This window comes from Hemicordylus capensis, chromosome 2 (genome assembly GCF_027244095.1).
Source record: "Hemicordylus capensis ecotype Gifberg chromosome 2, rHemCap1.1.pri, whole genome shotgun sequence".
Lineage (NCBI taxonomy): Eukaryota > Metazoa > Chordata > Lepidosauria > Squamata > Cordylidae > Hemicordylus > Hemicordylus capensis.
Genome location: NC_069658.1, coordinates 414,463,301 through 414,488,653, shown reverse-complemented (window position 1 = coordinate 414,488,653; position 25,353 = coordinate 414,463,301). Strand labels below are relative to the sequence as shown.

Here is a 25,353-nt window from a genome sequence, read left to right as displayed (position 1 = left end):
CAAGGCCGACTGCCAGGGTCAGTAGTGTTCTCCATTACCAGGGAGAGCACTACTACTATGAGGATCGAGCCACCTGACCCGCGGCAAAGTGCTCAATCATGAGAGTGAAATACCAGGAAGACACCCTCACACAACTCATGAGAAGAACCATCATGGGGAGGAGAAAGAATTGCTGGCCTAAATCACAACTGATGCCCGACAGCAAAACACCCCCTTCTTCTGTGGACAGTGCCCTCACGAGAGTGTCAGGCCAGTGGGGCTCTAAATAGAACAAGGTTGCTTTGTAGATGGCAGCCGTGGGGAGGGGTACCCTGGAGACAGCTTTCCACTTCTTGGGTAATGCGGTCAAGCTGATGCAAAAACATGCCACTTGCCAGCCTGCCCATGTGGAGATGTGCACCTTTCCCCATACCCCCCAGGGGTGCCAGTGCCGTCCCAGGGCTGCTGGAAACTGGGGGCCCCCTCTCCTGCCGATCTGCACGCCAGGAGATCTGCATATGGCGGCACACCTGGCCAGACACAGGAATTTTGAATGGGCTTAAGGGTCTGTTCCGGAGCCTGGTGTCCACACTGTTCATGCAAATGATTTGGGGCGTGCTATTGGCAGGGGTTGAAAGGCACTCCCCTGGCTGGGATTTGTGAGGAGCTGAGTTCTGTTCTTTTCACATAAAGGTTGGGAGAAGCGGGGGAAGCCCCTTCCCCTTCGGGGTTTGTTCCCCTCAGGCTTACTCGTGATCGAGGCTGGTCACCAGCATCGCTGTGGGTAAGCTGAAATGCTTCTTCAAAGATATAGCCACCCGACCTGGGACACACTTGCCAGGCATGACTGGGAAAGGCCATGGGGACACCCCCACACAGCTGATGAGAAGGACCATTAGAGGGGAGGGGAGAGAATTGCCCAGACAAATCTGAAATTATGCCAGATGGAAAAGAACCCCTTTTCCCACATACACCTCCCTCACGAGACTGTCAGGCCATGAGGGCTCAAAATAGAGCCAGGTTGCTGTGTGCATAGGAGCTGTGGGGACAGGTACCCCAGAGACTTTCCTTGTCTTGGGGGCTGCAAACAAGCTGCTGCAAAACTTGCTGCCCCCTGCCAGACCACCCGCCCATCTGTACATGCGCACCCTTGCCAGGATGGAAGCAACTGGATGGAGGAGGAGGAGCACAGCTCAGGTGAGGGTGGAGAGATCTCTGAGGTGAGGGGGGCTGTGGCGGGGGGGGGTGAGGGGAGCAATCCAGCACTAGTGTGCAGATACTCTGCATGGCTTAAGCTAGTTTCTGTTATTCTAATAAGAGGATTTCCCCCATTTCATAACCCTGTGGTTTACCCCATCTTACATTCTTCCTACTGTAGTCCTGAGTTGGGGAGGAGAATTGGTCTTATGGCAGCAAGCATGAATTGTCCGCTTTGCTAAGCAGGATCCACCCTGGTTTGCATTTGTATTGGAGACTACATGTGTGAGCACTGTAAGATATTGCCCTGAGGGGATGGCGCTGCTCTGGGAAGAGCACCTGCCTGCTTGCATGCAGAAGGTTCCACGTTCCTGATGTTATTTCTGATGTTATTACCTGCCTTGAAGGTTTGAATCTACTCCAAAAGTTGGTCTTACCCTGCCTGATTTAAGGTTGTATTTTGATGCTGTTTGTTTGACGTGGTTTAAAGAATGGATAACATTAATAAATCCCAGAATACTTGATCTGGAAGGATTCGATAGAAGGTTTTGGCTGGCATTCATATCTGTGGTACAATAAAAGTAAAGTGCGTAAAGATTTTCTTAATCATTATGTAAGAAGGAGTCTGAGAGTGTGGGTAAAATATAAAAAATGGTTGGAATCTAAAACTCCATTATGGTTATCCCTGATTGAAGCTTTAGCACGTAAAGAGACAAATATGGGATCTGTTATGTTTCCAAGAAAAGGGCTGTAAATTAAAAAACCTAATCGAAGTACAAAATGTGGTTAGTAACTGGTTTCAGTACCATCAGTTAAATGAAATCTATAAGAAGGATCTTAAAGTTGGATTTGAGGATCAAATGTCGAGATTTGAGAAGGAGCTGTGTGAAAACGATGAAAAATTAGTTTCTAAGATGTATAAGTTGTTGCTTTTGGAGGAGATGAGATGAAGTGGTTAAAACTACTATGATAAAATGGGCTCAAGATGTGGGTCATAATATAGATATGGCAGCTTGGGAAAAATTATGGAAAATGGATTTAAAGTTCACTGCATGTTATACTTTAAAAGAAAATTATTATAAGATGATGTACAGGTGGTACTTGACACCCAAAAAATTAGCATTAATGTATAAAAATGTTCCAAACAAATGTTGGAAATGTGGACATTGTGAAGGAACTTTTTTTCATATGTGATGGTCTTGCGGGAAGGCAAAGGCCTTTTGGGATATGATATATAATGAGTTGAAGAAAAATTTTAAAATGACATTTCCTAAGAGGCCAGAATCCTTCCTGCTGGGAATAACGCAAGGAGAGTTTTCCAGAAGAAACTTAACATTTTTTATGTATGCAACCATGGCGGCCAGAATAGTATATGTGCAGAAATGGAAGGACAATGAAATGCCCTCAAAAGAAGATTGGTTGATAAAAATTTTGGAATATGCTGAGATGGCAAAACTTATAGTACTGATAAGGGATGAAAACTTGGAATCTTTTAAAGAAGATTGGAAACCATTCTTACTATACTTAAAGAACTATTTTTCTAATATGGACCTTTCAGCAGGGTTTGAAATTTAGTAATAATAGTAGGTTGGGTAGAGTAAAATTGAGTTTGCAATGTTTAGGATATATGTTTTGAATTACTATAGCAATGGTTGACTTGTATAGTTAATGAATCGCACAGATTGATGAGCGGGAAGTCTATATTTACTTCATTAGATGTAACGGGATTGTTAAGATATTGTAAAAACCAATGAAAATTTTAAAAAGCAAGAGAATCTACTCCAAAAGATGGAACAAAAATGTACCAGTTAATCTATAGTTAAGGCCCTTATTTGACTTTGGCAAGCAGCTAGTTTGGTTAATCTAAGGCAGGGATTCTCAAACTTGGGTCCTCAGGTGTTATTGGACTTCAACTCCCATAATCCCCAGCCTCAGTGGCCTTTGGTTGGGGATTATGGGAGTTGAAGTCCAATAACACCTGAGGACCCAAGTTTGAGAATCACTGATCTAAGCCATGTGTTAGCTCCAATAATTAGCTCCAGAATATTTGGAAGGAAATGGGAAGTCTACCATGACTATCAAATTATAGAGGCAATCAACACCCAGGCAATTGACATTGTATAGGATAAGAGCAAGAAAGCAAGGATGAATTCAAATTCAAATTAGAAAATAACTCCTATTTAAGTTTTGTTTGTTTTATAGGCCACTTTTAGCCACCAATGGCAAATGCAATTGCTATTAAAACAGAAGACAGATAAATAGAATAGAATTGTAAAATACACTTTTTTCTTATTCCGTATTTATGGTGTGTGTATGTGTTGCATCTGTTGTGGCACATAATAATCACACGTCCGCATACTGCCACCCTGAACAAAGCTCATTCCACTCACTGTTGAAAAAAATTAGAGGGAACACTGCTTCCGACTCCTGTTAAAATTTTGCTATCCTGAGGCAATGAATTCTGCAAGAACAACCTAGCATTATGCAACAGAGAAGAGGTATAGATGCGTGTTACAGACACCAGTGTGTGTATATTGGCTGATTTGAATTTCTAGTCCCTCACACTCTGAAGGCTTAGGGCAGTTAGTTAAAATTAAAATCTAAGAAACAAACACAAAAGATTACAATCAAAATGAAATGTATAAAAAAACCTGACTTTCTGATTTAACTGTGTCCACTAGAAGCCTGCTCATATAAAAAGATTTTGTAGTGTTCAAAAGGTACTTAAGCTTATGTGAGTCTCCAGGGGAAAGGAGTATTATGGTCGGGAGTGGGGGTGGGGGGTGGGCTTGCCTATATCAAGAATGCTGTGACCTTCTAGAATGAACTTGATGCACTTTAAAAGTATGCTCTGTTGGTCTTAAACGCTTGTACTGGGACATAGGGAAGGATGCTGTCTCTTTGGTACTTTGTGCTGAAACCATTAAGCCAACAAAGGTAACAGCTCTGTAATTACTTGTGCAGCTTTTATACTAGAACCTAGAAAGGGCTCCATATTCCAGGCTGGATACATTCCATACATTGCATGCCCTATACAGAGTCAAACCAGTGGTCCATCCAGTGCAGTACTATCTATACTGACTGGCGGCAGCTCCCCAGGGTTTCAGCCCTACCTGAAGATTATGCCAGGGATTGAACCTGTGACCTTCGGTATGCAGAGCAGATGCTTTTCCATTGAGCTTACGGCCCTTCCCAATAGTCACGGTGTCTCCATAAGAACATAAGAACAGCCCTGCTGGATCAGGCCCACGGCCCATCTAGTCCAGCATCCTGTTTCACACAGTGGCCCACCAGATGCCGCTGGAAGCCACAGACAGGAGTTGAGGGCGTGCCCTCTCTCCTGCCATTACTCCCCTGCAACTGGTACTCAGAGGCACCCTGCCCTTGAGGCTGGAGGTGGCCCACAGCCCTCTGACTAGTAGCCATTGATAGACCTCTCCTCCATGAAGTCATCCATGCCCCTCTTCTTCTACTCCCCATCTTAGAATGTCACAGTTGAAAGGGACCTTATTCTCTCCACCATGCTTTTAGCTATCCCCTAGGATTTCCAGTGTTAAATTCAATTTTCTATAAGAGGGCTTGGTATACATCAATAAATAAATACAAAAATGCAGCAGAACCTACTCTCAGAAAATAATTCAGGTCTAAGTACATTTTCAATTGGGAAGAATTGACCCATTGCTTTTAGAGAGCTTTGTAACTTTTTTTTTTAAATGATTTTGCGCAGATAGTTTTAAGCACTACTTCTGTCCTGAGAGCCTTAGGACTCAGAATGCAGTGTGAAGATCTGATATATCTGACTCTGCTACAACTCCAGCAACACATCGATGAGGGACAGAACTTCCCTTTAATACTGCAAAAAGTAGAGAAGCCCTTGAGTGGGTGGCGGGGTTATTTTAAAGATTAGTTTTGCGCTTCTATGGCTGTGAATGTTTGTGAACAACAGAAGGGCCCTACTGGATCAGACCAAATGTCTATCTAGTCCACTGTCCTGCTTTCCTCTGGGAAGTCCATGAGTATACTTTGGAGGCAACTGGCCCTCCCCCGGTCCCCAGCAACTGGTACTGAGTAGGGATGTGCAGAATGTTTAGACTGCAACACATTTTGACTCTAAATGGGCCGTTTCGAGCTCAAAACAGAACACCCTCTTTTTAAAAGGGGGCTTGTTTCAAGCTTGGATCAGATCATCCCCTTTTCAATTGAAATGTTTTGACATTTCGAGCACCATTTTGGAGGCCTGTTTTTCATTTGCTAGTTGGTTTTCTGGGACTGGCTGCCCATTGGCTTGTGATCCCCTTATGCCTTGGTTGGCTTGTTATTATACAGATCAAGTGCTGTCATTGATAACGTTGGCTGGGAGGGAAGGGTGAACACAAATGGAGGGAATTTCAAAATGGATTCAAAGGAACTTATTATAGCCCTTATAGTGTGCCTCTCTTGAAGAGGATACATCAGGAGACGAAGAAAGTAGGTTTGGTTTTGTGGTTTTCTTTTCTCAGCAGTGAGTATAACATGCTGTGCTATTGCTGCTATAATTATCTGGTTTTGCTGGATCTCAGATTGACAAAGGCAGAACTTGGGTGCTTTCCTTCTTTGAGTTGTGGTTTGTTTTGTTTGTGAGATAGTGTTGTGGCAAGAAATGGACAGTTGCAGCTCTCTGTGTGTATGATATTTCTTGGTGATTGCTGTGTTGAGCTCCATGTCTGGCCTTGAGACTAATGTGTGCTTCACTCACTGCTCTGGGCTGCTCTGCGATCTTCATTGAAAGTGTACTCAGTCAAAATGTGGCTGAAGTTGCTCTAGTTGAGTTTATGGCTATGCTTGCTGCTAAGGGTGCTGCTGTGGCAGCTGCTGCAATGCTAGGAATGTAAGGAGTAATAATTGTGCACAAGGGAGCAACTCGTGCCAGTGATGTTACTGCAGCGCGGGCACTGTGGCTGGCAGTGGATTGTGGGTCAATGATTATTTTTTGGCCATTTGGACTGTGTTTGAACTGAGATTAGCATAATTGTGTGAATCCACATCATAGCAGGAATCTCAGATTCATCTCGGGCCATAAACCACCCTGGTGTGGATGCACACAATCAAGCTAATCTCAGAAACCTACATTAAACCTAGATTGGTTCCCTATGGCCAAAGCACTCAAAATAGTTCAAGTTGTTTTGTCGAAACAGCCAGCTCAACTGCTGTTTCGGTAAAATGTTCCTGCTGTTCAGCATTTCATTTCAAACTCTGAACAGAACGCAAAATCCATTTCGTGCACATGCCTAGTACTGAGAACATGAGTCCCATGTAGCATTCATCATGACTGATGTCAATAGACCCCTCCTCCTCCTCCATGGATTTTGTATAATCTCCTTTTAAAACCATTTAACCTAATGGTCATCTCCACATCCTGCTTGGATAGGCAATAGTTATTCTTAGCACTCTCCTGGCAACCTTCTGGGTTTGAGAAGTAGCTTGATATGTGGTCCTGGAATACCATGTTTTGGTGCTCAACCAGTTGCTCCACTCTTTTGGAACCCATGTCTAATAGAAGAGCATCCACTTAGGGCATTTGTAGCACTGCACACCAGACTTTTGTGTGGGGAGGCAAAAGAAAACTGACACATCTAGGCATGCATTGCCACCTCTGCTCAACAGCCCTGCTATGGGCCGAGGAAGGGTCTCTTCTAGATTCCAGAGGAAGAATAAAACACCTAGCCTGTAATACATGCCAAAGTCAAGCACACTTCCTGTGCAAATGGATAGTTTAGAGCAGGGGTTCCCAACAGGGGGTACTAGTACCCTTAGAGGCACTTGAAGGGCTCCCCAGGAGTACTGAGAGCCCTGCTGACACCCATGCTGCAGCCTGCCCCCCCCCCAAAAAAAACCTCTCTATGGGGTACCTAAACTGAAGGTTTGAGACAGAAGGGGTACCTTTTTTTTAAGGTTGGGAACCCCTGGTTTAGAAGACACTGAAGTCAGGACTTGAACCTAGTTGCCTAGAGAAGCATTCTTGCCTCTTCCAACTTACTCTCTGTTTCATTGGTATCTTTTCTGTGCCACCAACTCACAGTGTGTCAGAGCACAGAGTGAGAAGCAGCTGATGACAGCTATATAAAGTGTGCTGTCCAAAACATTTGTTTATAATATCAAAGAAAATGTCAATCTGCATAAAAACAGGTTATTAAAATAGGTGGGAAGACGGGGTGTAAATGACAGTATCTTCATCAATGTTTGGATTTTACAGCTGTAAAAAATAGTTTATCCCACCTGGGGAGGGTGAGTGAGGAATGTTTCTTCTCTCCCCCCTCCCTGCCACCCTTAACCTGACATGTGTGTTTCATGCTGTCCCCAGGGGTGATGCAGTTGCTTTCATCTCTGAAGATCTGCTTCCAAAAAAAGTGAGGATTTATCACCCAGATCAAACGCATCACATCAGTCAGAAATAGATCAGAAGCTGCATTTACACGTGGGATCGCTCGGATGACTCTCTTCCCATGGGACTGCCTCTCTTCATTACATTTATTTCTCTATAGCCCAGTAAATAAGTGAATTAGGGATTTGCATTCAGCAGATTTTATCATGGACCCACTTCTAAATAAAGTTCATCTCCCAGTTCCATCCCCCTTGATTTCTTGTGAGCAGGCTGTCAAACCACCGTCCCTATTTAAATATAAATTTAATTGCATTTTGAAGGGTCTCTTATCCAAAGCGTGAGTAAAGTTGTAAGCTGGGACTGTGTACTCAGCAGTACAATTTAATGACATTATTAGGTGTGTGTTTGTTTTTTAAATCATGCATAACAAAGCTTGTTACCGAAATAATAATGGAGGCTCCTCTCAGGAGAGGAGAGCTGGTCTTGTGGTAGCAAGCATGAATTGTCCCCATAGCTAAGCAGGGTCTGCCCTGGTTGCATATGAATGGGAGACTTGATGTGTGAGCACTGGAAGATATTCCCCTCAGGGGATGGAACCACTCTGGGAAGAGCAGAAGGTTCCAAGTTCCCTCCCTAGCTTCTCCAAGATAGGGCTGAGAGAGATTCCTGCCTGCAACCTTGGAGAAGCCGCTGCCAGTCTGTGAAGACAATACTGAGCTAGATAGGCCAATGGTCTGACTCAGTATATGGCAGTTTCCTATGTTCCTATGAGGCTGTGTGTAGCTCAAATTGAGAGATTAAAGATTTGAAAGAGGCACAACAAGAAATGGGAATCAATAAGCAGTGAAAAAAGTGAAGATAAACTTCAGAGAGTAGCAAGAAAGGAGATGGCAAGGAGGAAATGTGGTACAACTCTGTCAAAAATTCTGGCCAGGAGAGCACTAGCAAACTGGGCCCCTGCTGTGAGGAAAGGTGTCCTATCCTGCTCTTTGCTGGGCCCTTTTTAAGACTCCCTTTGGCTTGGCACATTATCTGCTACCTGATCTGATAGGGATTGAGCAGATTCCTAATTCCGGGAAAATGTAAATAATCTGTATGCTCCACTTCCCCACAACATTAGAAGCAAATTTATAACACATGCTGTATAGTATCTTGAGATTCGTGGCCTGGGGCATAGCTATAATTGGGCGAACGGGTTCAAAGAACATCAGACGCGGGGGCGGTAGTTTAGCTCCCGAGCGGGGGCCGCACGGCCCCTTCAGGAACTAAGACTGGTGCTGTGTTCGCAATGCAGCCCAGAAGTGGCTCTTCCCTGCAGGGAAGAGCCGCTCCTGGGCTGCGCTGCGAATGCAGCACCAGCCTTTGTCTAACTGCCGAAGGGGCCACGTGGCCCCTTCAGCAGTTCAGCTGCTTCTCTCGAACGGAGCCTCAAGGCTCCATTCGGGAGCCAGACCACGCCCCTGCGTCTGATGTCAGACACGGGGGGCGTGGCTATCCCCTTTGTCTGATGTCAGACACAGGGGGCAGGTCTATCGGGGCACCCGCCACAGCCGCACATGGGCCGCCGGCGGGCTAGCTATGCCCCTGTTTGTGGCATAGGAGATTTGTCTTTTCCCCCATTCATATCCATGTGGCAATCTCTCTAGGGCTATGTTGAGTCCAGGATCAAAGAGGTGTAACATAATGGCTTGGGTCCAGGGTATTTAAGAGAGCATCTCTTTGGTCATTAACCCTGCCGCCTGTTAGATCTTCTGGAGAGGTCTGGTTACGGTTGCCACCGGCTCATTTGGTGGTGACCCAGGACCAGGCTTTCTCTGTAGCTGCCCCAGGGCTTTGGCATAGGCTCCCTGCTGAAATAAGAGCATCTCCTTCTCTGTTTTCAGGAAGATGCTCTAGACTCCCCTGTTTTCATAGGCTTTTAATCAGAATTAATTTTAATAACTTGTGTTGTGCTACTGTTTTTATTTTTCCGTGTATTTTAATGTGTTGATTTTTAAATATTATTTTAAATTTTGTACACTGCCTAGAGATTTACATATCAGGCAGTATAAAAACATGATTAATAAATAATCCTCATGTTCAAAATGAAGGCACAGAATAGCTGGAAAGCGACATGAACCAAACTGCATAAGAGGCTCATCATGTTGGAGGGGCTGTGGCTCCATGGTGGTGTACGTGTTCTGTGTGTAGGGGGTAGGTGGACAGAGTCTATTCCTGCAACTTCCAGGTATGGTGTCTTGGGTTGCAGGGCTGGGGGAGCCTCTGCCAGAAAGAGGACTAGTGCAGTGCAGGACTAGTCAATCATCTGGCTTGGTGATACAAGGCAACTTCATGTGTTTGTAAGACTTCAGCCTTGAAGTAATTAGATTTGAAAATAACACAGGCTCTCCTAGAAAATACTTTTTCAATAAGTACACAGTTTGCAACTTCCTTTCTGCTGGGGCAAAGTGGTTCTCAGTTTTCAGTAAACCTCCCTGGCAGGGACAGGATTGGCTGTTAGAGGAGGCACAACCTCTTAAAGCCCTCCCCAGCCCAGTTGTGCCTTGGTTGGGTGAAGAGGCAGAGTGTTGACTTTTACCTTTTTGGTTGGCACAGTGCAGATGGTTGGAGTGTGTGTGGGTGTGTGTGGTCCTTTTCAGTTTAACAGTGCCTGGACCAATATGAACCAAATTGGGTGCAGTTGTAGAGATACCTCAGTGGTGTAGTTTGTAATGATGTCATCCACTCTGATACAAGATGGTGGATGCATAAACATTTGAGGCGCAAGTGAGCTAACTTGTGAACCACCTAACTGATTTGAACCAAATTTGCTATAGGTGTAGGGACACATATGGATGGCACAAGGGCATAGTTTGTAAAGATCTCATCTGCCCAGATTCAAGATGGCAAATGCATGAATGGGTGAGGCACAATTGGACTAACTTGTGGACTGCCTGACAGATTTGAACTAGATCTGGTACAGTTGTATTGAGTGACACATAGGGACACCTCGATGGTGTAGTTTGTGATGTCATCCATCCCAATTCAAGATGGTGGACGTGTGAACATTTAAGGCTGAATGGGCTAACTTGTGAGAATGGGAATTATCAATTAAGATTATCATGAAAGGAAGTAGGCAGATTAATTCGTATCAGAACAACTTGTGTTTTAATTAACCTTCCCTGGCTGTCTGCTGGAAGTGCCTTAAAGCATGCTGCTGACTTGTTTGGTCCTGACCCCTTTTATTTGCTTACCCTGTACAGAGTACCTCATCAGCTAGTCTGTTTTGGTGTTTTGTTTTTTTCCTTTACCAAAAATAAAAATGGGGGGGAGGCCTGAGCACTTTTTCTGTCCTTTGACTTAGGTGAAATAAAGATGAAAAGAGCCCCCCCTCCTGTCTGTTTTGAGGAGTTGTCTGTACCAAAATCTCTGAAGCCTAAAAGGCCAAGAGAGGCAGAAACAGTGAAATCTTATGCCCTTTTTAAAGATTACATTTTCTTTCGAGTGGGGGGGGGGGAAGACTCAAATTAGGCATTTTCTAGCCAAAGAGAGATGGAAAATTAGAGCTCTAACCTGTCTGTCTCTTTTTTCTTCCTTTCATCAAAAAATTCCTACGAAGATGAAGAAATACTAGTTTTCAAAAAGCAGCCAAGAAGTGGTTCAATAAACAGTTTACAGGTGAATCGAATACCCAGTTGAGACTAATGAGGCATAGTAGAATCCTTTAGTCAAGTTGCTAGTGTCAGAATTGCTGATTTGGGGAAAATAAATTCTGATTTCTAACACAGATCTTGGTTTGCAAGCTGCAGTATTCTAGCCTCCCCCAGGGTTGGAGTAAACAGCCCCCCCCCCTTCAGTTGTTGTAGCATCAACATCGTGCTATTTACAGGAGGTCTTTTCATCTGCCACCAGCTTCTAAAAGGCAGAGTTCTTCTTAGAGAGCTGGGGAGGAAGCAACATGGTGCTCTCATGCTAAATATATAACAGACTTGCTTGTTAATCCCAAAACAGGACATGTGGGCTGATTGAGCACCAAAGTGTCTCAGAGTCAGCTGCATGAATTTTTCCCCAGCGTTAGCACTATCCACATCCTACATGCCATGTTGAATTACCTGTGCCACCTTTTATGGATGGTTCTCTAAGGATGTCAAGAACTAAACATGTCCATCTTCATAGGAACTGCCAAACCCTGTCTCCTCTTCGATGCGTCTTGTTTGGTATCTTCTTCCCAGTAGTGGCAGCATCTCCCAGCCGCTTCTCACACTTTTCTTCTTCTTTGCCCCCACCTCTCATTTTTCCCTAGACCCACTTAATTCAGCAATGGTAATAGCTAGCCACATTTCTCTGGAGCAGGTATCCAAAGCTGTCAGCTTAGCTGGACTTGCCTGCTGCGCCTTCAGGCCCACTGCAAGATTTTAAACTAGGAAAGGGCTTGTGCTTGAGAATCCCCGCTCTCCATCTCTTCGTGTTTACCCTCACAAGAATCCTGTGAGGTGGGCCCGGAAAGCCATGTCTTCAGCTACACTGGATGAAATGCATAAAATATGATAGAACTTGCAGTGAGAAAACATGCCATGTTCCATCGGCAAAGAGCATTGGGGAAACCTGTAAAAATGCAGTCGGCACACCATGAAATTTCTCATGAAAACTTTGACCAAAACCTGGAGTTTGGATGACTCTCTAGTGTAGAGTGACTTACCTATCCACTCACCCTGAGTTGTATTCTGTCTGTTCTCCCAATTCAACTTTTACCTCCCTCCCCATCCCTGCTCTATTTTGTAATTTCTCTCATTTGATTTGACATTATATGTTGACCTATCTCGAAGATTCCCAACCTGTGGTACTCCAGATGTTGCTGAACTACAGCTCCCATCATCCCCAGCCCCAGTAAATTGTAGCTGGGGATAATGAGTGGTAGTTCAGCAATATCTGGAGTACCCCAGGTTGGGAACCTCTGACCTATCTGGGAGCCTGAACATCACAGAAGGAAGCTTGTTTCCTTTTTTCTTTCTTTTCCTAAACAAGAGCATGAATACAGGTGAAACTCGGAAAATTAGAATATCGTGCAAAAGTCCATTAATTTCAGTAATGCAAATTAAAAGGTGAAACTGATATGAGACAGGCGCATTACATGCAAAGCGAGATAAGTCAAGCCTTAATTTGTTATAATTGTGATGATCATGGCGTACAGCTCATGAAAATCCCAAATCCACAATCTCAGAAAATTAGAATATTTCATGGAACCAATAAGACAAGGATTGAAGAATAGAACAATATCGGACCTCTGAAAAGTATAAGCATGCATATGTATTCAGTACTTGGTTTGGGGCCCTTTTGCAGCAATTACTGCCTCAATGCGGCGTGGCATGGATGCTATCAGCCTGTGGCACTGATGAGGTGTTATGGAAGACCAGGATGCTTCATTAGTGGCCTTCAGCAATTCTGCATTGTTTGGTCTCATGTCTCTCATCCTTCTCTCGGCAATGCCCCATAGATTCTCTATGGGGTCAGGTCAGGCGAGTTTGCTGGCCAATCAAGCACAGTACACTGTATACTTTTCAGAGGTCCGATATTGTTCTATTCTTCAATCCTTGTCTTCTTGGTTCCATGTAATATTCTAATGTTCTGGGATTGTGGATTTGGGGTTTTCATGAGCTGTACGCCATGGTCATCACAATTATAACAAATTAAGGCTTGACTTATCTCGCTTTGCATGTAATGCGTCTGTCTCATATATCAGTTTCACCTTTTAATTTGCATTACTGAAATTAATGGACTTTTGCACGATATTCTAATTTTCCGAGTTTCACCTGTACACAGTTGATTATGATGATGATAAAAGAACTGTGCAAGAGAGGTCACTATTACTCCCATGTTACAAATGGGAAATCAAGGATGAGAGGCAAAGGAACACTCAAAGCCACACAAATTACTTGGCTTCTGTGAGAGGCGATCAGAACCCAGAACTCTTAAGATTCAGGTCCATCTCTCCAGCACTGGATCATACCAGCTTAATCCTAGATGGCTGAGTGAAGTTGTAACACTGAAGGAACCCTCTAGTCTAGCATTATGAGTAATAAAAAGTACTGGCCTCTTTACAGAGTGCTTTTAGAATGCTTAGAGCATTTGACATACAATATCTTGGTAATCCTTGCAACCATCATGTAAGGTAGATCGGTTTTAGATAAATGGTGGAATTGATACAGCGCTTTGTCTCTGCTACCTAGCAAGTGTAAGGCTGAGGCAAGGGTTGAACTGGAGATTTCTGACTTCCTAGTTCCCAGCAATGACTACTATTTATATAGCGCTTTTCAACAAATGTGCTCAAAGAGTTATACAGACAAATTAAGATGGTTTTAAAAGGCTCACAGTCTAAAGGAAAGATAAGGTAGATACCAGTAGCAACCACTGGAGGGATGCTGTGCTGGGGTTGAATAGGGGCATAAAAGGCAGTCCGATTCTGTCTTTGGAAGCAGCAGGGCATTCTCTCAGCTCTTGCCTGTGGGCTTCCCAGAGGTGTTTGACGGGCCACTGTGTGAAGCAGGATGCTGGAGTTAGATGCAGGGGTGCTTTTAAAAAAAAAATGCCCCTGCACGGCGGCAGCACTAGCTGCAGGAAGGTAGGGGGGCAAGGAGGGGAGAGTTCCCCCTTTTTACAGGGATGGCAGTGTGGCAAGCTCCTCCCAGCTCCCCTCCCTCCTCCTAAGTGACTGCCCGGGCCTCTCGCTTCTCGGCTGAGCAGCCCATTTCCGGCCTTCCTCCACATGGCTGCTCAGCAGAGAGGCGAGAGGCCCGGGCAGTCACTTAGGAGGAGGGAGGGGAGCTGGGAGGAGCTCACCGCCTGGCCATCTCTGTAAAAGAGGGGACTCTCCCCTCCTCACCCCACTCCCTGCTGCCTCCATGCCCCATCTGGTCTTGTGGTAGCAAGCATGACTTGTCCCCATAGATAAACAGGGTCTGCCCTGGTTGCATCTGAATGGGAGACTTGATGTTTGCGCACTGCGAGATATTCCCTTCAGGGGATGAAGCCGCTCTGGGAAGAGCAGAAGGTTCCAAGTTCCCTCCCTGGCTTCCCAAAGATAGGGCTGAGAGAGATTCCTGCCTGTAACCTTAGAGAAGCTGCTGCCAGTCTGTGAAGACAATACTGAGCTAGATAGACCAATGGTTTGACTCAGTATATGGCAGTTTCCTATGTTCCCTCCCTGGATAAACATAAATATTGGGGTAAAGGGGAAGAACTCTCCTCTCCTCACCCACCCTCCCTGCAGCTACTGCTGCCACTGCGCAGCAGCATGTGTGGTTTTTTTTAAGTGCAAAAGGGGGACTTTCTCTTTGCCTGCCCCCCTCGCTGCAGCCCCCCCAGGCGCAAAAAAAATTGAGGAGCAGCAAAAATTTGCCCCCGTAGGCAAATGCCTACCCTGCCTCTCCATTAATCCACCACTGATTAGATGGGCCTTGGGCCTGATCCAGCACTGCTTTCCTTATGTCCTTATGACAGCTGCTGTAGTTTAGCTTGATGTGATGGAATAAATCACAAATATTATAAATGTGTTAAATATAAATGTTAAATGCCACCATCCTGATTTCCCTCTGTTCATCCTGTCTCTTCCTGGGGAAGGGGAGCTGAGCTCTTATGTTGCTGGGCGTCTAAGACGGATAGGGATTTTCCATTGGTTAAAATTTGGCTCTTTGAGAGAGCCCTTGATGCTAGCTGATCCTCTAATGCTGTTCTGCTGTTTTGCTGTGCTGCTGGACTATTACTGATTTTTTCCTTTTCTTTTAAATTGTCCTAAGTTGTTCTTATTTTGTTTGTTTTTTTGTTAACTGCATTGGTTCTTATTAGAGAACCACATTATAGAAATGTTTAAAAATACAATTAAAAACAATGTCCACCTTCTTCCTAAGTGGCTTGCAAACTTTATTTTAAGATTTGTTGCCTAAGAGCAGCCTACCAGTTTGTGCCTGTCTCTTTTCATCTCTCTGGCTGCAGGCAGTCTGTCAACACTTCCCCATTCTTGCTGACCCATAGGTTGCTGTGATGGTTCAAAGAATGTGTGAGTTTTATTACTGGACCCTACTTAGGTTTTGCTTTTGTTTCTGTTGTTTAGTCTCCTCCCCTACAGTTGGCAAGCCGTACAAATGTAATTATTGTGGCCGCAGCTACAAGCAGCAAAGCACGTTGGAAGAGCACAAGGAACGCTGTCACAACTACCTGCAGAGTCTTAACACTGAACCACAGTCGCTGGCTGGCCAGCAAGGTAAGTCTGTTGCCAGGCTAGAACAGGCAGGCCCAAGGAATATGTTTTAGGAAGCTTAAAGATAGGTTTTGCAAATATTCAAATGGGCTAGCAGGATCTGTGTGGGTGGCACAGTCCAAGTTGACTAAGGTACTGCAAGATTTTGGTGCTACCAGTACAGGTGGCCCTCGTTATTTGCAGGTTCAACAACCATGGTTTCACCTATCCATAGATGGGTCTTAGAGACCCGGTTTCTATTAAAATGGGCTAAAATTCTTCTATTCGCAGACCTGAGTGGCCGGAAATGACTCTGAAATGATGTCCAATGTCATTTCCTACTGCCACTTTGTAGTGCAGAGGCATTTTGTGGCTCTTAATTAAAAAATAATAATAATCTTGCAATTTTTTGTGAAAATTGGCATTGCTGGAGAGCAAGTACTTTCTTTCTCTTATTTATGACCTTCTCTTCTCTCTCCCCACCCCCTCACTATTAGCCTTGTTTGTGTGTAGGAACCTAACCCCTAGATTCCCATGGTGTAAGGTTTTGTGTTTTGCAGTTTCCATATTCGCACCTAGAGGCAAGAACAGAAACCCCATGAATAATGAGGGTCACCTGTTCTACTTTTTTGAGGTGCCATTCCCGCCAGTCACCGTAGAGATTTGCTTTCTAAGTGCAGCATTAGTCATTGTCAGCTTCATGAGCAGTCATTGGTTAGGTAACAGGAACTGGAGTCCCATTTCTAGGCCAGATTAAAATGGAGGTTTAGCAGATAAAGCGGGGGGGGGGACGACTAGTAGACAAATAATGAACCAAGAAGTCTAAATGGGTGGGACGACCATGGGCCAGGGGAACAGGATCTAAAGGGTTTGGATGGAAGTCTGCATTCAGAACCAGTTCTGTCCTCACCCATTTTATTGTGTGCCATTTCCTCTCCCAGTAAGTTGCTTCCTATCAGCCTCCCTTGTCACTTTCACAGCGTGGTCCAGGCCCCCTACGAGGGATGAGACAGAACTATTCTGATCAACCAAAAAAAAAAGCTCCAATTTTGTTTCCTTGCCAGGTGACGACATACGAGATTTGGAGATGGTGCCGGACTCCATGCTTCACTCCTCAGCCGACCGGCCAACTTTCATTGACCGACTGGCAAACAGCATCACCAAACGAAAACGCTCCACACCTCAGAAGTTTGTGGGTAAGGAATTCCCCCCCTGAGTTCCTGAAAGGGGGCAGCAAACAATAACAGGATGATGAGGTTGTTGCCCACCACTATTGGTAGTTATGCTATAGGCAGCCTTGGATGTTTCTCCAGTTCTGTGTTCTCAGCCTTACCAGCTTTTAGCACATCTCTCCTTACCCCAAAAAGTGATTGGATGGTGATCACTCATCCAGCAGCAGGGTGGCAACTAACTCTAGAATAGCACTTTATCTCTATGGATTAGCTGCTGTTGGAGGGATTTGCCTTCACCTTTGGGCCAGAGCAGTGCTAGAATACGGCAGAGAGAATAGACATCAAAAAGGAATTGTTACTAGGAGCAACATGGAATAGCAAAAACTCACACAAAGTTATGACTTTGAAACCATTCCCAGTATTCATAACTTTATTTTACTACAATGTGTTTTATTTTTAAAAGACTTCATAGAAAGTTGCCATTTTTAAAAACTTACATCAGTAAGAACTCTTTACATCCAGTCTGGTAGAATCAAAAGAACTGCGTGTTACCAAGCCATTCGCACAACATCCAGAACTTTATTTGTAGGCTTGTTTAAGTGCTGTATCCCTACCAGCCTTAATTTGTCTTGCACTCTTAATAAGCTTGTAATCTGACTTTGAGTGGGAATATATATTGTGACCCTCTTTGATCTTTTGCCTTAGGAGAGAAGCAGATGCGGTTTGGCCTCTCCGACTTGGCATTTGATGTCAACTCTGGCTTTGAGAAGGACGTGGAAATGGTGGGTGCCCACCATCCCATGGACCCCAGCTTTGGCGGTTCACTGTCTTTCGTGGGGGCAGAGCACTTGCGCCCTCTCAGACTCCCACCTACAAACTGCATTTCTGAGATCACGCCTGTCATCAGTTCTGTCTACACTCAAATCCAGCCCCTGCCAGGTCGGTTAGAAATAGCAGGAAGCCGAGAAGCTGCTGAAGGCCATGAGGACCTTCCTGATGGGACACAGATTGTGTACCGGGCATCACGGGAACCAAGCATGGTATCACCTAGCAATGGTTGCCAGGATTCCACAGACACTGAGAGCATTCACGAAGAGAGGAGCTCCCAGCAGCCGCTGCTGCCCGGCATTGGGAACTGCACCAGCAGCCGGCAGAGTCCGGCCTACGCCAAAGAGGACCCAAAACTGCAAGAGGGCATCATCCCCACCACTACTCGATCAACTCCCAGCTCAGCCAAAGAAGCCCTGCGTGTGGTGAATGATGAAGGGGAACAGGTAAAAGCCTTCAAATGCGAGCACTGCCGGATCTTATTCCTGGACCACGTCATGTTTACCATCCACATGGGCTGCCATGGCTTTAGAGACCCTTTTGAGTGCAACATCTGTGGCTATCACAGCCAAGACCGGTACGAGTTCTCCTCCCACATAGTGCGAGGGGAACATAAAGTAGGCTAGCCCCAAACACGCTCCCTTTCACCCTTCTTCCCGAGTTATCTCCCTCCTCGTCTCTAGTGCTCCATCCTACTTGGCATGGAACTGTTTGTTTCTTTTGTACTCCTTTGCACTGACTTTGGCTAAAAAAGAGAAATATTTAAAAAAAACTAACTTAAAAAAAATCCAACAAACTTGAGACGGGGAGGAGCTCATAACATTTGCCTTTTTCTATGCTGTGTTTATTTAATTAGTGTTCATTGATTTTTAACATACTTTTGTGCTTTTAATTCTCTCCCATTTGTAGTTATTTATTACTCTTTTATCTCCCTTTTCTCTTATTTTCTTGGTAACCCTCTCCCTTATGTCATTTTGCTGGGGACTTTCTCCACTGAGGGACATGTAAGCCTCTGGTGCACATCGGCAACGTATACGTGTCATTAAGGTCTAAGTCCCTTCTTCCCTCCTCCAGAATTTCTTTGGGCTTGTTTTGGTTTCAGTTTGGGTGTCTCTGTCAAGCCACCATTTTAGATATTAAGAACCTCAGATCAGGTGCTAAAATATTATAGAACTTCCCCCGTTCTAGGGGCTAGGAGAGTCGCAACTTGAGCTACACTGAGTTGGTGAATGTCAGGATGAACTGCATATACCCTCTTTTATGAGTATCTGTGAAATGGATGTAGAGTGGTGTCTTACTAGGAACTCTGGTCCCAAGAACTCAGTACCTCTATTCTTCTGCTTACGACAGCTTTTAACTGATATGTGCTATCTCCTCTATTGAGGGCCCTGGGGGGTGGCAAACATTTGGAAATGAAGGCACTGCAGTGCCACCTAATTTGAAGGAAGGTGGTGAGCACTTTTTGTATGAAGTTTGCCTTGCATAGTCAACTAAGGATCAGCACTAGGAAAGCAGATGCTGTTCCCAAGATGCTATGAAGGCACCTTAGCAGTTAACACTACATTCTGCCTCCCAGCTGATGGGAATCTGGGGTATGCTTGGCATATTTGACAGTCAGCCACACCTTCTCTCCAGAAAGGTTATATGAGCTAACTTTCTCTTGTGCTTCCTTCCGTTAGGTCTTAGAGACCCATTCTCTGCTGGAGGTTTTAGACACGAGCATTTGTCACCAACTTCTTTCTCCAAAAGCAGGCAATGTCCTTTATGGTGAAAAAATAAAATTGACCCTGTTAACCAGGATGTGATCCCGAAGAGATATCAAGGAATTTTCAGCAAGGGACAAGAAAGATGTTAGGAAGAGCATCTGTGGAATCAGCCTAGTAACCTTTCTTGTCACCACTAGAGCCAGGATATTCCTCCAGAGCTGGGAGTTCAAGCCCTTTCACTTCCCCTAGTTGTTCCTGTGCTTGATGTGTGCCTCTCCAGTCAGTCTTCTGGAAATGATTCACCACTGAGCAGCTTGGGGGTTAACTGCTTAGCTTCTCCACTGGGCATGACTGCCTTTTTATTTGCACAGATCAGTCGTAAGCCGTATTGATCTGTGACCATCAAGCAAACACTTTTTGAACTCATTAGCCGGAACTGACAGCAGCAGCCACAAAGTGACAGAAAGTCTGTGTTGGGTCCTGATTAGCATTTGTGCAAGTAGAACAGCACTTCTACTTGCACAATTGGTGGGGGGGTGGCGTGGGGGGGGGTTTCCACCAACTCTCCTCTCCACCAGCAGACACCTGTGCCATACCCCACACTATTCCTGGGGGTCCCCTGATTTTCAGGGGTGCTGGGAGCTGCAGGATGGAGTGAGCAGGAAAGCCCCATTCAGTGAGCAGGATTCCCTGGATCCCAGCTGCTGTCTTAAACATTTATGGGAAAGCATACTGAACACCCCAAACTAAGAGGATAGGTGTATTTTGCAGTGTCTTGTTCCTTAAGAGGAATCTCTTCCCCCATTCAGGGAGGTGAATTGCTTCTAGGCCAACTGGCTGCAGTTGCATAGGAAGGGAAATGCAGAGTAACTGCCCGCAAAACCATTTGCCCAAGTTGTACACAGCGATGAGTCCCAGCTTCTTCGCAGGTACATGGACAGTGGTACCAGAGGGAGCAGTTGGCTTTCTGTGATGCAGGTCCTGCAGGAAAACCTCCCCATATGTACTTAGTGTCTTAATGCCTTGATCACCGTGAAGGGCTGAAACCTCCATCCCATAGTCTGGTTGAAGATTGCAGTTGACAACAGACTATAGGCAAGGTTGATAGCTACACTCGTCAGATTTACACCGTCATTCCTATTAGTCAAAGATGAACTTACTGGCTTTTTCCAAAAGAGAGTGCAATTCTTGTAGATACTTGTTCTTAAAGAGTGTAATCGCCAGCTTAGAAGGCAGTATAACTTGGGAGCTTGCCTTTATCTAAGGCTAGATTCCTTGGGATGCTGGAAACACCTTGCCTGACAGAAAGAAACGTGGACAGAAGGTTAAAACAGTCTTTAACCTTAGTTGGGCAAGGGCCATGAGAAGCAAGAGAAGGCTCTTGGTTTTACATAAATGCCCGTAATGCATAAAAATAACTTGCTCAACAGCAGCCCAGCAAACTGCTTCCTTCTGGGATAAACCAAAGGCTGTTCTTTTTCTACTTAAAACAAACACCTCAAGTTGCAACACTTGTTTTACTTTCCCCTTCTTTCTGTATTGCTTTTTGAGATGTGAAATACTGAACTTTCTGAGCTGTTGAAGGCCAGAGAGGCTCTCTTTGGTGGGAAGGCCTTATTAGACCGGACATTCTGGGAATTATTCAAGGAGCTTGGTGGGAGAGGTGGAACTTTTATCTAGTTGTACTCCACCCTTCCATGCTTTTTCAAAGCTCTTAATCATTCTGGTACAAAGTCACTTTTTCCTTCTGTTCTCTCACTTGGGACCAGCTTAAGAATGGTGTGTTAGGCTTGGAAGGCATTTGAAACTGGTCCCAAAAACCTATATTGTAGCTTCAGCAGATGATGAAAGAATAAAATATTAAAATTCTTGTCATTCTGATTACCATTGTGCAATAGAAATGAAGTGCACTGGGGAGACTTACCAAATGGCTAAGGAGGCTTAAGAATCCAATTCTTGTCTTTCCATGAGCATTGCACTTCTAACTCCCTGAAATTCCTTAGACCTGAAGATAAAGGATTTTGGGTTTTTGTTTTGTTTTCGTTTTTGGTCACTCATATCTCCTATTGCTGTACATATTTAAAAATTCAGCACTTTCTGTCTTACTGTTACACCTGAGTCCATTCACATGACACAGTTTTCTCCAAGACTTGGATACTTCATAAAAATATGTTCAAATGAAATGTCCACTGGGCTCCAAGGATGGCAGTTCTGTCCTTTAAATTGTCATGAGGGCTCTCCTGTGACTGGCCAAGGTCATGCAGTCAAGCTCTTAGATGTCATTTTTTTGAATGTTTTAACTTCATACTGGTCTAAAGGTTAGGATTTCTCCTCTGCAGATCTTGCAAAAGTTGAAGACCTAGGTAGGATTAACACATGTTGTTTGGTAGGAAGACAGCTGTATTGAATGAATGAACTGGAGGTACAGTATTCCATTTGTGCTCTCTGTCAGAGAAAGCATATTTTAAAACTACTTCTTATGTTACTTTTTTAAGACATGGGTGGGCTCTCGGGAAAAACTTGTGAAGAGCCTCGGAAGAGCAGCATGTTGGAAACCTGATGTACATTCATTACACGTAATAAAAAACCTCAAAGCTGATTTCCAGCATAATATTTGCTGCTCATCCCAACAACCTTTTTGGCCCATGTAAGTGTGCAGGATTTTAGATTTTTGTTGGATCCTGCTTATAAGATTTTCCTTAGAAAAATGATACATGAATTTCACAAATGTGATCGGAGAGACTTAAAACATTTGTCACATGAGCCCCAAATGTTATAATGGAATTGAATCTCCTGAGAGAAGATATTTGTACATCTTCAGATCCAGGTAGACCTGTGTTTATAAAAGTATAGAGAAAAGCAGCCCTCAGAATCAACTGTGTGCATGCTTTTTCAGTGTGGACCTAGGCCTAGATAGAGTATGCAGAAGGCACTTCTCAATATATGGGTAGAATTTCTTCCTATAGTACCTGACAAATGGCTTTTTCCTCCAAGTACATGAGGCTGTCTGGACTCCTGATCATGGCACACATGCAGCATTGTTTTGTGCCTTTTAAAGGCCCTTTTTTCCAGTGTGCTTTGGGTAAAACTAGGTGTTTTAAATAGGCAAGGAAACATTTTCCATAATACCAAAGCAAAACAAATATTGATATTTATGAAATCATTCAACCAAGGCCCCCAATTACTCAGTCTTGCATGGAAGGAGTGCAACCCTTTCCCCAGACCTAAGTAAAAATAAATAAATAAATCTCTGTGTTAAATCTCTGCATCATTGGGTGATGCCACATCCAATCTTCTAAGTAGAACAGGAAATAAAGCCGAGAACAACATTTGTATCTGTTTTTTTTTCCACTCAGTAAATCAGCAGCATAGAAGTTTCACTAAAGCAAAGTGAAGACTTGTATTAAAAGTGGGGGTGGGGTGGGGGGTGGGAAAGAAACTTGGTCTGAAAAGTTAAACTTTTGGAGTTGAATTTCCATCTATCATTTTGAACCCGAGAAATGATCCTCAATTCCCTGATCTTTTCCATAGATCAGAGAAAGATCTATGGATGATCTTTCATCCATAGATGAGTTTTTTGTCTCCAGTAGACAAAATTCTGGGAAGCTACATAATTTCTTCCAATGCAGAGACAAAACATTGGTATCAAAAATTGTATTAAACCTAAGTAGAATGGTTGCGTTTATGTGCTTGTCATCTTAATACACTTGTCAAGTGAAGTATGTATCAGCTTCCTGACATGCAACCTTAATAAGAAAATACAGTTGTGCAGTTATCCCTGTTACATTTTTACACAATTTTTCCTGATAAAAGTATGAATTTCTGACAGAAAAATGAATATGAGAGTCAGCTTTTAAAGTTGGTTGCTGACTTCTTGAAAGCCAAAGGTGGCCCTTGGGTGCTTGGCTTCAGTTGGCAGTCACACTTAGAAACTGATGCACCTAAAGTGTCATTTTTACCGTTGGTTTATAAAATAAAAAAGCTACCCCTTTGTGCCTCCATACAAAACCCACATTCAGAATTTTGCTGCCTCCTTTTTTTTTTTAGTGGGAGAAGAACCACTCTGTATGAACTTTTTTCTGGTTCTTTTTAAATCGGAAATATTGGGCAGTTCTGGATTTAAATGAAGGTGTCCAGAACATCACCATTGAACCGTATTTACTGCACTGTGGAATAGTATGAATCTTAACCCTGCTTCTATTTTGAACTGGGGAGCAAGAATCCGGTTTTGGACTTCACACCATACCTCTGCTCTCTCCTTTTTGTGAAAATGGAAACAGATTTGTTTTTAGAAAAACAAAGCTCTGAACTTTCTAAGAAACCAGTGTTCCTTTTTATTTTTGCTTTCACCTATATGAGGAGCCTAAAAAACAAATGTAGGAATTTTGTAAAACTCCAGGTCTCTTTAACTTGTGTAAATATATATATTTTTAAACCAGATGTATGAAGAACAAAAAGATGTGCAATATCCCCAACCCGCTACAATATTCTTCTCTTCTTTCTAATGAGCTTTCATTTGTAGGTTGTTATTGGATTTGCTGGTGTCCTTTTTTCTTTTTTCTTTTTTTGGTGGGGTTAAACTCGCTTTGAAATAAAAGAAACCTCTTACTGCAAAAGCTTTTTTGTATCTGTAATATATTGTAAGTACATATTTGTGTAATGGAGATTATACTACTGTTAAGTTTTGTACTGTACTGGCTGAAGGTCTGTTATAAATAAACATGAGTAATTTAACAGTCTGGTCTCTTGCTGCCCTAACAATTTTATTGCCTCTTTTAGTTGCCCACCCTTAGATCAGCAGCATCCTGATCTAGAGCCACTCTGATGCACTTGAGTCTGCACTTGGGTGCACATAGGCTCCCTCCATTCATTTCAGCAGAGGGAACTGATAGGCACACAAGCATAGAGGAATATTCTGGTCATTCTGCTGCCTCTGAAGAAACAGCAGCACAAACCTTGGTAGGCTAGCCTCTCTCTCTCTGCTTCTGTGATCCACAGAAGAGCAGCCAGTGTTGAATCTCTATATGTTTAAGCCAAGGTTTTTCTTTGAAGTAAGGGTAGAGTACCAAGTGAAATAAAATTTGATCTTGGAGGCATTCTGTAGGATCCTTCTACCTATTCCCTTGCTGGGATGAAAGCAAGCAACCGTAACTGAGCTGCTAATTTTTATATGCCTTAATTAATCTCACAGTTAAGTGTTCATGTTTCCACTTATGAAGAAGTGGAATGGTTCAGGGGTGGGCAAGGGCTAGATGGCTATCTAGATCTCTGATGCTCCTCTGTGTAGGCAGAAAGGTATGTATGGCATTTGTTTAATAAATTTATATCCTGCTGTATGAGGATAACCTCTTACAATGAATCACAGGTATTTAGTGCCAGCATATGCTCCCCTAGGTCCCCACATGTAATAAGATGTGGTATACTGTCCTGTCATGCCTTGCCAGGTAAAAATTGGTGTCTCCTTGTAGCTAACAGAAGATTACTACTTGAACATTCCTTCTAATTCCCATATCTTCAGGTCTTGATTTGACTAGGAGCAAGTAGATTGTAGTGTTCATTTTCATCCCTAACACATCCTTTTCCTGTCCCAATCTTTTCATGTGGTTAGGGGAGGCTAAAGGTGCAAATTCCAAGATGGTAGCTTAAAGTCTTCTAGAGCACCTTTGGATGTTCCTCTTATTCTGGGATGCTCTTATCCTGAACTAATGTCTACTTTCCACTGTTTCTAAATCCCAAAGGAGTTGGATATAGACTCCATTCCAATCCCACATGTAAAATGGATAATATCATTTTTGTTTTGAGTATTTTGTTAAACTGTGCAAATAACCCTCTTCCTGTGCCATTCACCATATTAGATCACACTCCTATGGCTGCTAGCCCTCTTGTGAACCTGTACTT

The 25,353-nt window shown here is 43.8% G+C and overlaps 1 protein-coding gene across 13 annotated transcripts in view; it reads left to right on the top strand.

The window, feature by feature from the left end:
* The window catches only part of IKZF4 (IKAROS family zinc finger 4), a 102,983-nt gene extending 78,789 nt beyond the window's left edge, over window positions 1–24,194 (top strand). For 12 of the 13 annotated variants that reach the window (XM_053300057.1, XM_053300063.1, XM_053300058.1 and 9 more), the window contains 3 exons: window positions 15,624–15,773; window positions 16,814–16,945; window positions 17,627–19,549. In XM_053300057.1, coding sequence (XP_053156032.1) covers window positions 15,624–15,773; window positions 16,814–16,945; window positions 17,627–18,375 — 1,031 coding nt within the window. In that variant the 3' untranslated portion in view covers window positions 18,376–19,549. Of the gene's footprint in view, window positions 1–15,623; window positions 15,774–16,813; window positions 16,946–17,626 lie in introns of all 13 variants that reach the window. The other variant, XM_053300056.1, reaches the window with a different exon arrangement.
* Window positions 24,195–25,353: the final 1,159 nt, after the last annotated feature.